General features: G+C 40.0%; 1 protein-coding gene across 1 annotated transcript; it reads left to right on the top strand.

The window, feature by feature from the left end:
* Positions 1–3,704: 3,704 nt before the first annotated feature.
* Positions 3,705–12,890, top strand: LOC125776173 (uncharacterized). The gene is made up of 5 exons (XM_049447072.1): positions 3,705–6,697; positions 7,037–7,309; positions 8,219–8,711; positions 11,633–11,743; positions 12,816–12,890. Exons 1-5 carry the CDS (start codon positions 3,705–3,707, stop codon positions 12,888–12,890), a joined length of 3,945 nt encoding a protein of 1,314 aa, XP_049303029.1.
* Positions 12,891–13,676: the final 786 nt, after the last annotated feature.

Genomic DNA, 13,676 nt, shown 5'->3' with positions numbered 1-13,676 from the left:
GAAAATTTCATACAAAATATGGTCGGAATAGTATTTTAACACCGTTAACTGTGAAGATTAATTCAAATTTAAATTCTGCGTTAATGTTTAACAATCATAGCTCTATGGGGTATGGAAATTGACACGCCTATTTGCAATGCAGAACATTTTCGGAGTGCCAAAAAAGACTTGTCAGATCCATAGACACTAATAAAGAAACTGACCTTGAAATCGGCATAGAGACTAACTGATATCCTTAAATTAATAACTTCGCATGGAATATTTACTTAGACATCTATGCCTCTATATAACTGAGGTATCTTTTGATGTGGCAAATGATCGGAATTTCGCGAGAATATAAAAATAGTTGTAGTGACATTATGGCGCTTTAAAATTCACAAAACCCCTGCAATACCGATTTAAGTGTATTATAGGCTTAGACTTCGACTTGGTGGTCGCTTGCGGCTTTTCGCTGCACAAATGCAATGAAAGCAAATCACAACAACAATGTCGGCTGTGATAGCGACTGGGTGTTAAAAAATGCAACACATAAACGCGCATTCATAAATTTCTACTTTGGACGCGGCTTGACAATTGTCAATGTTGCAACACGCAAGCGCAACAATAAAGGCACACACACATACGTAACGACATAAGCGCAGCAAAGAAGGTTCTGAATGTTGTGTACGGTTTTGCTACAAAAATAGACATTTCATTGTCGCCGCCATTCCAGGTTAGCCGCGACACAGGTTGGGAGTGGTGTGCGCATGCGCCGAAACGCTGGCAGGATTTTAATACAATATATATGGTACCTACTTGGCCCAACGTGAGGGCCGCACGTTTTTGTTGCTGCTGTCAGAAATTTCCTTTACGTTTATGGTTATGGTTGTTGTTTTTGTTGCCTGATCTGGTTTGGTTGGCAATTTTTATTATGCTTCAACTTGGCGATAAGCAAAAACAACTAAATAACCAGCCGATACACAACACATACACACGATGTCAGTGCTATCGCATTGAGCGCCTTGTCGGCCAGATGTCTGTCTGCCTGCCTGGCCGTCCGTCCGAGTTTTACATACAAAGCCCAGTATGTACAAGCGTGTGTGCGTATGTAAATATGCCTCATATAGCAGACACTTTTGCCCTTTTCCATGTTCGCAACATGTAGCTTTCCTGGTTTACAAGATGTTTCCTGTCTCTGCGGCGGCATCGGCCTCACATAGTCAATATCCGGTCCGCCAAATGACAATCCTTCCACTCCTCATCCTGTGCCACGGCCGAAAACGCTATTGTGTGGTTTTCATGCAATGCCATCTATTTGTGTGTGTGCGTGTGTAGATAACTCTAGCGAGCGCCAGCCATGTCGTGTCGGCCACACGATAGATGTCCGATGCGAGATCCCAGTTGCCAGATGGCAGACATACAACGGCGCAAGTCATTAATTTAGACATTCTGAAATCGATTATATTAGAATGTCATAGGCGCATGTTGTACATGTTCGATTCGGCCATTTAGCATTTAGCAATGCGAAAAGCGCTGACCGTCATACCTACATTCCATTGCGTCGCCCCGCTTGGCGTTTGCATTATCCGGCCCACCATTGCGCATCAAATTTACCGTCCATTCTCCGATAAATAACAATTTGCACACCAAACAAGCTCAACCATATAAATTTTTCTATAAATTTGCCCATAGCCCATTAACCAGTTGCCGATGAGGCAGGTCGCCGCGCCGCTTAGTGCCACAGTGCTGCGGTGCCGTAGAGCCGCGGTGCCGTAAGGCACTGCCAGTTACCGGCTGACACTTTTATTGGCCAATGGCTTATTTGGCATTTAATTCCGCTTAAATCTGCTGATTAGTGGCTCGTTTGCAAATCAGTGCGAAATAAATTTTACACTTTGCTCACTCGCAATCCGAAAAGCAATTGCTTGCCTCGTTCGTTTGCTTGGAATTTATTCGTTGGTAATTGTAAATTTGTTAAAATTACACCGCACGGGGCAACAACAAATCTGCAAAAGCCTCCGAAATAACGAGTGCGATTTACAAGTTGCTCGCCGCAGCCAACTTCACGCGTATATATTTATGCTCATACTTAGGTGTCGTTAACATTTTTATGATCCTTCAAACTTATAAAATTTTATTGTAGCCTAATTGGTGTTGAATGGCGGCAAGGAGACTGCTCGCGTATGCCCAAAGCCAACTAATGTAGAGACTTTATTACCGTTATAGTTATAGTAAATATGTACTATAACGGAATAGCTTTTGCCAGTACGAAAAATATTTCCGATAACACGCTTTGCTTCTGAGAGTAACAAGAGTTTTGATTTCGAAAATCGCGTTGGAAAGCAATTTTTACGGTATTTTGTGCAAGGAGGCATTTTTAGACTTCAGAGAACTTTAAAGGGACTAAATGAGTTTGCAAAGATACGTTTGCATTGTTGGGTCAACTAACGTTACACCCTATTAGTTATTAAGTTATTTTATGTTTAGTTACTCATATACTCGTATAAGAGCACAGACTCAATTGTACTAACAAAATAAGGTATTAAAAATTGTACGTGCATAATGCTCTCACATAACTCATTTGTATATACACACGTATGCATGTCTACATATGTTCGCAACAACATAACAGCGAGAGTTTTTGTCACTCCTTTTGTGTGACTCTTCCGCATGTGCAAGCATATGGACATCCATCGAAAATATTAGCATAAGCCTAATCATTGTACCGAATTACCTTTTACTTACATTAAATAATTTAGTCTATTGCTGACCACCAAGGCGACAAGTTTTCTATTTTCTACTTCTTCTTTCAATTTAATTACATAGCCCAAATTCTCATTTAAATCATTGTTGTTTCGTTGAACTAACGCGGTTGGGAAAAACTCTTCCTGATCCTACATTTTTTGGCGCCCAACGTGGGGCTAGTGTTTTAAATTGATTTTGAAGTTGCGATTAAATTAAATAAAAGGTGTAATTTAATTTAGTAAAGACTTTTGTACCCGGCTATCTAACATAAGTGTATCGTGATTCGTGCTCTTGGTGGTCAACGTAAGGCTCGCGCATAATAATCAACTCCATCATCTTCGCTGGAGGATCGCATCGTTGTACACCTTAGTTGGACCTATCTTCGCAATCAGTTGCAGAGGCTTGGTCAGGTTATTGTAGTCCATACAAAATACAGTAATATCTTACTGTTAGACCTAAACCAGTTATACACCGCTGCTCTGCACTGCTCAGAATTGAACGCCGTCGCTTCTGCCAATTCTGCCATCGTTGCTGTTCGCTGCCACTGCGAACGTCTGTCGTCTCTGCTACTCTCGCACTGCTCTGCAAATACTTGATTCGCTGTCGCTACTACTGCTCGCTGCTACTGTTCGCTGCTATTGTTCGCTGCTTAGCTATCAATATCGCTGATACGCTAATACGTCGCTTGTATGTGATCACACATCACATTGCATCGCTGCCGCTGCATTTGCAATTCTTTCGTCGCCCTTATTTGGTCACACCATCGCTATCGCTTACTGACATTTACTGCAGTTTCCAACATATTCGTTTATACCCAACGAACCATTTGAGCGGAATTCTGGATTCAAGGCATCTAATCGCAAGTATAAAACTATTTATATTATACTCATTCGTCGTTATATCGCAAACTTTATATCGTTTTCTAACAAACGCACAATTTATATTTGGAATTTTTTCGTAAATTGTTGAATATCTTAAACATGTCATTGGAAGAGCTCAAACAACAACGGGCTAATATTAAGAAAAATATTTCTCGCATAAAAAACATTGTCGAGGCCAGTCTACGACCAGGTGCTAAAATACTTTCAGCAGCCGAATACAAATGCCGACTTGGTATTCTGGAATCTTATTTCAAAAATGTGTTGTCTACACAGACGGAAATCGAAAGGATAGATCATGAGGATTGCGGTCGCATGGATCTTGAGGAGCTGTATATAACCACAAAGATAATTATTCAGTCTCAAGTTACCGAGGATTCCAACACCACACTCTCAGACACCACTTGCGTAATGCAGGCAGGATCGAAGCTGCCCAAACTCAAACTTCCTACATTCAACGGCAAGTACTCTGAATATCAAAACTTCATAACTTCCTTTCAGCAAATTATTGATCGAGAATATAGCTTATCTAACATAGAGAAATTTAATCATCTACGCAACTGTCTCAATGGACCGGCATTAGAAACTATTGACGCCTTTCAAGTTTCTAATGAAAATTATTTGAAGGCATTGGAGAGACTCAAAACTCGATATGACAATCCAACTCTCATATTTTTAGAAAACATTTCCTCTTTGTTTGAGCTTTCGTCTATTTCTAAGCCTAATGGCGGTCAGTTGAGAAGTTTAATTGATAAGGCATCTGCTATTTACGGCTCGTTATTGTCATTGGGAACTGAAAGCCAAATTTCACAAGCTATGCTTATTTATTTAGTTTTACAGAAGGCAGATGAAGAAACCAATCGCAAATGGAAGGAGTCTCTGGACTTTAAAACTTTGCCGAGCTGGGAAAATTGCACCCACATTTTGGAGAGACATTGCCAGTACCTCGACTCAATTGATAACGCTCACACCGTTGGAAATGTACACCAAAGCGCTACCAACGCGCATAAAGCAAAACCTTTACGTAAAGGCTATTCGTTTTCCTGTTCCAGCTCATGTTGTTCGGTGTGTTCCAGCAACAATCATAAAATACACAACTGCGACCGTTTTAAGGCACTTAGTGTGTCGCAACGCTTCGACCATGCAAAGAAGATGTCTCTATGTCTCAACTGCTTATCAAGGGGACATCAGTTATCGAACTGCGCATCAACGCATAAGTGTAAGATTTGTTATCGTCAACACCATACCTTGTTACATCGTAGGAATACACCAGATTCGTCAAATTCTACTTCGACCTCCGCTGTTCATACACACATGAACAATTCATCATCATTTGACAACATCATCCTCGCCACAGCAGAGGTTCTAGTTCGCGACGTTTCCGGAAACTATCATCTTGGCCGTGCTTTGCTGGATTCTTGCTCACAAGTTAATTTCATAACTGAAGAATTTTCACAAAAACTGATGCTTCCACGTAGCAAACACAACATAGAGATTGAAAGTATTGGTAAGTCCTCTACCAATATAAAGTATAAAACTTCTACAAATATTAAGTCGCAAGCAACAAGCTTGGAGTTACCTCTCGATTTTTGCATTACGTCGTACATCGCCTATCATCCAGAACCGGAGATAGATACATCTACTTGGCATATTCCTCCAAACATTGTACTTGCTGATCATCAATTTAATAAATCGAGGAAAATTGATTTACTTTTGGGGACAGAGAGCTTCTTTAGTTTACTTTCTGTAGGACAAATTAAACTTGGTGATAATCTTCCGATTTTACAGAAAACGCTATTAGGCTGGGTCGTTTCGGGACGCTATCGAGCAAACACTAACGCGCTTAATGCCAAGTGCTTGTTTGCATGTGAGGAGTCTATAGATTCAAAATTGGAAAAATTGTGGCAAATTGAAGAAATTGCAACAAAGCCGAATGTGTGGACACCTGAACAGCACAGCTGCGAAAAGTTATATAATGACACTGTATCTCGAAGTCCCAACGGCAGAATCATAGTGAACATACCGTTCAAGGATGACCCGTCTTGCTTGGGTGAATCTTATAACACAGCTTTGCGACGATTTAATGGGCTAGAACGCCGATTGCAACAGTCCCCTATGCTCAAGAAAGAATACGTAGCCTTCATGGATGAATATGAAAGTCTAGGCCACATGGAAGCACTGCCCAATCCAAACTTGGAGGAACCTCACTACTATATCCCTCATCACTGCGTTTTGAAACCAAATAGCACTACAACGAAATTGAGAGTTGTATTTGATGCATCTTGTCGAACAACTACGCAAAAATCGATTAATGACATTCAAATGGTTGGACCTACAATTCAAAGCGAACTTGTAATAACCTTGCTTCGTTTTCGTTTACATCGCTTCCCACTTACTGCAGACATCGTTAAAATGTATAGACAGATACTAATCAATGAGGAACATCGGAGGTTTCAGTACATTTTGTGGAGAAGTTCGCCTAGTAAGAATATTCAGACATTTCAGCTCAAAACTGTCACCTACGGAATGGGAGCCGCACCCTATCTTGCTGTGCGTAGTCTACACTACCTCGCGGATCAGTATGTGTCGAAATTTGCCGTTGGATCAGATGTCGTCAAGTCATCATTTTACGTCGACGATCTACTGTGTGGTGCTGACTCACTTGCGGAGCTGTCAAGGATAAAACATGAGGTAACAGAATTGCTAAAATTAGGTGGATTTGAGCTGTCAAAATGGCATTCCAACCACCAATGTTTCAGAGTCGAACACACTGACAAGGTTTTAAATCTTGATACTTCTGTCACCAGTGCTCTTGGCCTTAAATGGGATCAAATTAAAGATCATTTTATGTTTTCATTTCTACCAAAGCAGCCAATAAATGGAACCATCACTAAAAGGACAATACTATCCATCGCCTCATCGCTTTTTGATCCGCTAGGACTACTAGCACCAGTAATCGTTACCGCTAAAATTCTACTTCAGGAGCTGTGGTTGCTGAAAATAGAATGGGACGAATCGGTCCCACAAAACATCGCATCGGCATGGCAAACATTTGTCAACAATCTCTCGGATTTACCTTCAGTTAGAATTCCAAGGTATTGTTTATCTGCTAACACGAAGTCTTTACAAATACATGGATTTTGTGATTCTTCGATACGTGCTTACGGCTGCGGAATATATACACGCATAGTTGACAATTTTGGTAATGTTAGCGTTCGTCTATTTACGGCAAAATCACGAGTGGCACCAACTAAACGACAGTCACTCCCAAAATTGGAACTCTGCGGTGCACAATTACTTGCTCGACTTTTTGCAAAAATTAAATCTACATTTTCTAATTACAATTTCGATACGTTTCTTTGGACAGATTCGCAAATAGTTCTTCATTGGCTTCAAATGCATTCGAGTACACTTTCAACCTTTGTTGGGAATAGAGTATCGGAGATTCAGGATTTGACTGTGGATGCTTATTGGAAACATGTGCCAACGAAAAGCAATCCAGCAGACATTGTTTCCAGAGGAAGCACACCATTAGAACTCACAACCTCGATTTGGTTTAATGGACCTGAGTTTCTATACGAAGACGAAAGAAAATGGCCTAATGGAAAAAGTAACGACATTGACATGGAAGTTGTTGATGCAGAAATGCGTAAATCAGTATTTAACATAATTATAAATAATAATTATCTTCTTGAAGCGCTTGACAGGTACAGTACTCATACTCGTGAAGTGCGGATTGTCTCATGGATGCTACGTTTTTACACTAGACTTAAAAAAGATAACACGAAAGTGGTGGATGGACCACTTACTCCTGATGAACTATATCGCGCTTTGCTATGCATTGTTTGGAACGTTCAACAACAGCATTACGCTGCAGACATTCGATTGTTGCAGCGAAATAAAATGACAAATGGCATACTACGAAATTTGAATCCGTTCTTGGAAACAACTCAAGGATTTGAACTACTAAAGGTTGGAGGTAGACTTGAACTGGCCAATCTTCCGGAAAGCCAGAAACATCCTATTTTACTACCAAGTAAATGTGGATTTGTTACGCGATATGTTCGATATCTACATATTACAAACTACCATGCCGGACCTAAAGCGCTGGTGGCTTTAATTCGTTTACAATTCTGGATCGTTAATGCTCGTGATCTCACTAGACGTATTGTGCGATCATGTATTCATTGTGTGCGTTACAAACCGAAATTGCTTCAACAGATGATGGGTAATCTTCCTGTTGAGCGGTTAACACCAACACGCCCATTCTCTCGTTGCGGCGTCGATTTCTGTGGACCTGTCAACATCTATCTTCGGATCAGGGTCAAGGTACCCTATAAAGCTTATGTTGCCATATTTGTTTGCTTTGCGACAAAAGCTGTCCACATCGAAGTCGTTTCTGACTTGTCTACAGATGCATTTTTGGCATCACTCAAACGAATGATTGGAAGAAGAGGTCTTCCATCAGATATTTATTCTGATAATGCAACCAATTTCGTCGGAGCTTGCAGCAAACTTTCAGAACTGAAAGCCTTTCTTTTCAAGAAGGAAACCAAAGATGTCATCACAAATTATTGCGCTAATCAATTTATCAATTTTCATTTTATCCCTCCTAGGGCACCTCATTTTGGTGGCATTTGGGAGGCCGCAGTTAAATCAGCCAAAGGGCATTTGAATCGTAGCGTTATGAATACCAAGTTAACATACGAGGAACTCACTACAGCCTTGGTAGAAATAGAAGCAGTTCTAAATTCTCGGCCTCTATCACCACTTTCGTCTGACCCCAGCGACTACGAAGCTTTGACTCCAGGTCACTTCTTAACTGGTAGCGCGTTAAAGAGTCTTCCGGAGCGAGCAGTAGCTGACGACGTCAATCAAGTCAACAGATGGAATCAAATAACTGCCGTCAAACAAATATTTTGGAAACGTTGGTCACACGACTATATAAGCGATCTGCAAGCGAGATCAAAGTGGAACACTGACCATGGAAATGTTGGTAAGAACACAATGGTTCTTATCCATGAGGACAATGTACCACCGCAACGATGGCTAATTGGTCGTGTCATTGATGCTATCCCAGGAAAGGATGCACGAGTCCGAGTGGTTGATGTGCGAACTTCAAAGGGTATAATTCGTCGCCCAATCCACAAAATTGCAGTTTTACCTGTTTGAAAGTCCTTTCAACGGGGCCGGGTCAACTAACGTTACACCCTATTAGTTATTAAGTTATTTTATGTTTAGTTACTCATATACTCGTATAAGAGCACAGACTCAATTGTACTAACAAAATAAGGTATTAAAAATTGTACGTGCATAATGCTCTCACATAACTCATTTGTATATACACACGTATGCATGTCTACATATGTTCGCAACAACATAACAGCGAGAGTTTTTGTCACTCCTTTTGTGTGACTCTTCCGCATGTGCAAGCATATGGACATCCATCGAAAATATTAGCATAAGCCTAATCATTGTACCGAATTACCTTTTACTTACATTAAATAATTTAGTCTATTGCTGACCACCAAGGCGACAAGTTTTCTATTTTCTACTTCTTCTTTCAATTTAATTACATAGCCCAAATTCTCATTTAAATCATTGTTGTTTCGTTGAACTAACGCGGTTGGGAAAAACTCTTCCTGATCCTACATGCATATTACAAAAACTTGATAGTAGTGCATTTAGACACTTTTTGTTTCTCAAAAACAGATATTTTATTATTTAAAATAGGTTTTTATATAGCATTTGCTCTCCTTGGTAATCTATATCCTAGCAGCGTAGTTGCCAGATTTATGTTCTCACGAAATTTCCATCGCTTCGTCGCAGTGGAACAGTTGACGTGTCACTTCAGCTAAAGCTGTTAACTTTAATTCTTTCACGCCATATTCAAGTTTGGGAAATCAGAAGATACTTTGAAAGATTATAGTCAAACCAGGTTTATATTTAATGGATCAATCTCATTTGGTAAATACGGGAACTTTATTTTGATTAGTCATAATTATTTGGTAGTTCTTGACTTGACAATCTGATGTCAATCTTCACCCATCTCTCCTATGCTGTTCGGTGTGGAGGAGTTACCGTCTATGATAGCCGACTGTATGCTCCGTTGCTCTTTGTTTGAGATTTTTTGTGACAGTTCCTGTCGCTTTATCCTGTGAGCTATTTCTTCTCTTTGCCCGTTTTTTCGAGCGGAGGTTCTAATTGTTTCCTTTTCAGTAAACTTTCAAACTCCACTTCCACTATTTATTTTGACGTTTTCCACTTCGTCAACTGTGGTGCTACCACCCTGATCTTTGGCAGTCTTACCTAGTTAAAGACTTCCGACTGATAACGGTTTTTTTGCATCTACCTTAAAAATTTCTTTCTTTTTAAAGCTGATTTTCTCCTTTAACAGCCAGTATACCTAGGTTGACTCTCATGGCTAATTTGGATGTGAAAGGTTTGTGCTTTGTATATTTTGGTTACTACCCGCTGTATTAACTAATGTCTCCACTGACGCACAATGACCGACACATCCGAGAGCAGTCTTAATCGTTCCCAGGTAAAAGGCGAGAAGGATGTGCAAGTCGGGCTTTATTAGGGGTACTGTAGTCCTAGAACCCTGTTATCAGATCCACAGGTCGTGGCAAAGCGTTTGTAGTCTTGTTGTTATTTGTGTTATGTTTTTTTTTTTTTTTTTTTGATTACGTTCAATTTTGGCTCGCAGTCCGCTGTTAAGAGTTGGTCACTCGTCCACAGAGTCGATATGCGTGGAAAAAGCATACAGGCCTTCTCTAAGAGCTGGTCTGTTTAACATATCTTTCATTCAGGTTTGTTTTAAAGAAATTACAGCTTTAGGATAGGAATTTCAAGTCATTCTATCTTCAATTATTTTCGATATTCTAAAAAGGGTCCATCAAAATTATATTTTGGATTTTATGTTCATCGTTCCACACCAAGTGGCACACTTTTTAATGTAGTAGAAATCTCTGTAAAGAATTATTTCATCTTAGACCCACCGCCGCTTGTTGGACAGCCGAATTTATCGTGTAGTTTAAACAAAAGTTACTCAAAATTAATAACAAAAGTTATTATTAAAGCAAGAAAGCATATTGTTGTACACTTTTTGGATCTATATGTCTTGGCATCATTTACTGTTAGGCACGATTTTATACGATATACATCCATCTATATTATTCAGTAATCAGAAAACTTACTTTGATTATTTATGCCGCACTCTTGTCAATATTTGGCATTGCTCTCAACAGGTTGTTTCATTTCAGAGTGTTATCAATAAATTTAAATTGACACTTCACACACGATATGTCATATGATATTTTTTGCGCAACGTTCTGTAGGTGTGCAACGCCACAGCTCAAGGCGTGTCGAACAGGCACGGTTGACAGCAGCGCAACACATGCGCCGTCCCCACATATCAAGCTGCAGCAAAGTGAAAAAAAGCGAAGATTGCTGTGGCGTAGAATATGATTTCATTTTAACATACAGGTTCATGTAATCTTTTAAGGAGGACAACTGCGACAACATGCACCATTAAACAGGTCCCTTTTACCGCCGGCGAGATACAATTTTAGCGCAAAGCTGCGATAAGACAAAAGCAGCAACAACAAATTTCAAATCGAAATGAAGGAAAAAGAGCAAAAATTGAGAGAGATGTGGAAGAAGCAGCAGCCGCTGATGCGATAAAAATATGTCGAATCGCATTCGAATATACCATACACACGTATATACAAGAGTTTGACTGTATTTGCATATATTCAATTTGTTTTAGACTTTTTTTCTTTTTAAATGTAATTGCAAACAAACAGTGTGCAACAGCATTAAGGCTCACTACGCAGACGCCAACAGCGTCAGGCCGCTTTTATCAAAGCAAGTAAAATGAGAAAGAACTCAAATCTCTAAGGAAGAAGAAAAAGTGAAAAATAAAAGAATGCAATGCTGATAAAGTTCACATTAAAACTCTCATTTTACAAAATGTAAACATGTTAAGTTAATAAATATAAATAATCGCACTTATTACCGCGCCACAGCAGGCCAAACGCTTGCCACGGCACGCCGAAGCGAAGACACACCACTTGCGACGCACTCTTAGTCATTTGGGCGCTTGGCCACATGGAGGTGCCGCTTTTGGTCGAACCACGGTGAGTGCGCTGCAGTGCGCTGTGGCGCCTTATCAGTGCGTGCATTTCGCAAAGGTGTTGCCAGCTGATTGCTATTGCTGTAATTTTGCTGGCCGGCCTTTGACGTTCGTTAATAAAAAGCCGTTAAAGTAGCAGCAGTCACGATGTGGCGAATCCTCTTAATCAAGTGCCAGCAACCACATTTGTTGCATTGTCATAATCGGCATGTGGCAGGCAAGTACCGTGTTGTTATGAACTTACTCAGGCGCTGGATTTGTTGTAGGTAAACATAAATAAATGTATGTGTATATTAAAAAATATGTAAGTATATACCTATATATGACTATACGACACGTGAGACGCTGCTATCGGAATGATGTGCAATTTTGAGACTTAATTATGTTATAAATTAAGTTTTTTCTTCACTCCTTTAATCGGCGCTTTCTATTTGAGGCGATACATTCGCTGATTTAATAATTTTAATTACCAACCATTGTGAATATTGATAGGCGTGCTACTAGTTTTGGTTGACAGTTATAACTGACAGGTGAGAGAGTGATGGCCGACGTTAATATTTTCAAAAGTCAGAGTAGCGTTTTCTAACGTCAACCAGTAACAGCGTGTGACAAATTATGACATTTTCTCTTTATCGCAAAGGACCAAACTGGTATATGCGTGGCTTATTGGCATGCCACTTGAACCAAACCTTTCTTTTTCTTTAATTTATATGAGAATTTTTGACACTTGACATGCTAATTTAGAGTTTCAGTTAGAGTAAGAACGTCTTCGATTTCAAATTATTCTTGTTCGAAGATGTATAATACAAAAATTCGGAACGCCTTCTTGAAGCATTGGGCTAAGGAACAGCAGTTGCTAGTCTAGAATAACAACTTGCAATAACATTAGTGTTTCACCAAGAGTATATAGGAAAATATCAAGGTCTCTGTTGGCCCAGTATAAGATACGACAGCGTTGAGCAAGAACGAGAGACCAGAGTCAGTAATGGTGAAGGAAACATTGGAAAACTCAGTCTGAGCCTCAATGCCACTGAGCTGGATCTATAGCTTATTTACTCTCGAATTATATCCGACAGGGGCGAACAAAAGAAGCCGAGAAGCATGCTAATCCCAAGATAGTTCAGACCTGGTTTACAATACAATTGAGCTAAAAATATAATAGGTTTGTACTCGAAATACTCTTAAGAAGTGAGTCATGCTGGCTCTAATTGTAGTAAGTCCTACCATCAGCAAGATATTACGTTGATCGTGTTCGATTATGTAGTGAGAGAATTTCTAAAGAGATTTATCTGTCTAAATCAAGCATAACATACGTACATGTATATTCATAAAAAAGTCATCTAGGCATGGTGCGACTATTTTGAACTACATTAGACATCTCAATAAAGTGTGCATTTTACTAAGCATTCGATCAAGAAAATATCTTCAACACTCAAGTTCAAGGAAACTTTTCTGATCGCCATTCACTTGGGAGTGGCCAGAACTGATTCTTTAACATATGGCTCAAGCAGCTCACGGCTTCTGGTCATAGACCAAGTACCCTCTGGTTAGCCAAAGAACATTCGTTCGCTTAAGTGAGGAAGGGTGGTTCCCAGGGCTGTGCGCTGTGTTTGGGACAACAGCCTGGGACGAGAGAAAGAGCCGTCGCACTTGCGTCACTATTAGCGGTCATAACTACGAAGTCGTAGATAATTTCGTTTATTTTGGAACCAGTATTAAGAGCAACAACAATATTAGATTCGAAATTCAGCTCAGAACTACTTTCGACTGAGTAGGCAACGGAGAGGTAAAGTCCTATCTCGACGTACAAAAACCAAAGCACTCCAAAAGGCATTGACGGTGACAACATCGGGTGAGTCGACGTTACGAGTTTTCGAGATAATGGTTCTGATGAAGATTCATTGGCCACGGCGAATATCGCATTCGATGGAACGATG

The sequence above is a fragment of the Bactrocera dorsalis genome, chromosome 2 (assembly GCF_023373825.1).
Source record: "Bactrocera dorsalis isolate Fly_Bdor chromosome 2, ASM2337382v1, whole genome shotgun sequence".
Lineage (NCBI taxonomy): Eukaryota > Metazoa > Arthropoda > Insecta > Diptera > Tephritidae > Bactrocera > Bactrocera dorsalis.
Note: the sequence above shows the minus strand (reverse complement) of the source record. Positions and strands in the feature narration are given on the sequence as shown.

Excerpts from the sequence above, each read along its gene's own strand:
- LOC125776173 (XM_049447072.1), top strand. The coding sequence starts at position 3,705 with ATGTCATTGGAAGAGCTCAAACAACAACGGGCTAATATTAAGAAAAAT. Across the intron at positions 6,698-7,036 it reads CCTTCAGTTAGAATTCCAAG|AGTATCGGAGATTCAGGATT; the intron begins GTATTGTTTATC and ends TGTTGGGAATAG. Across the intron at positions 11,744-12,815 it reads CCGCTTTTGGTCGAACCACG|GGGCGAACAAAAGAAGCCGA; the intron begins GTGAGTGCGCTG and ends TATATCCGACAG.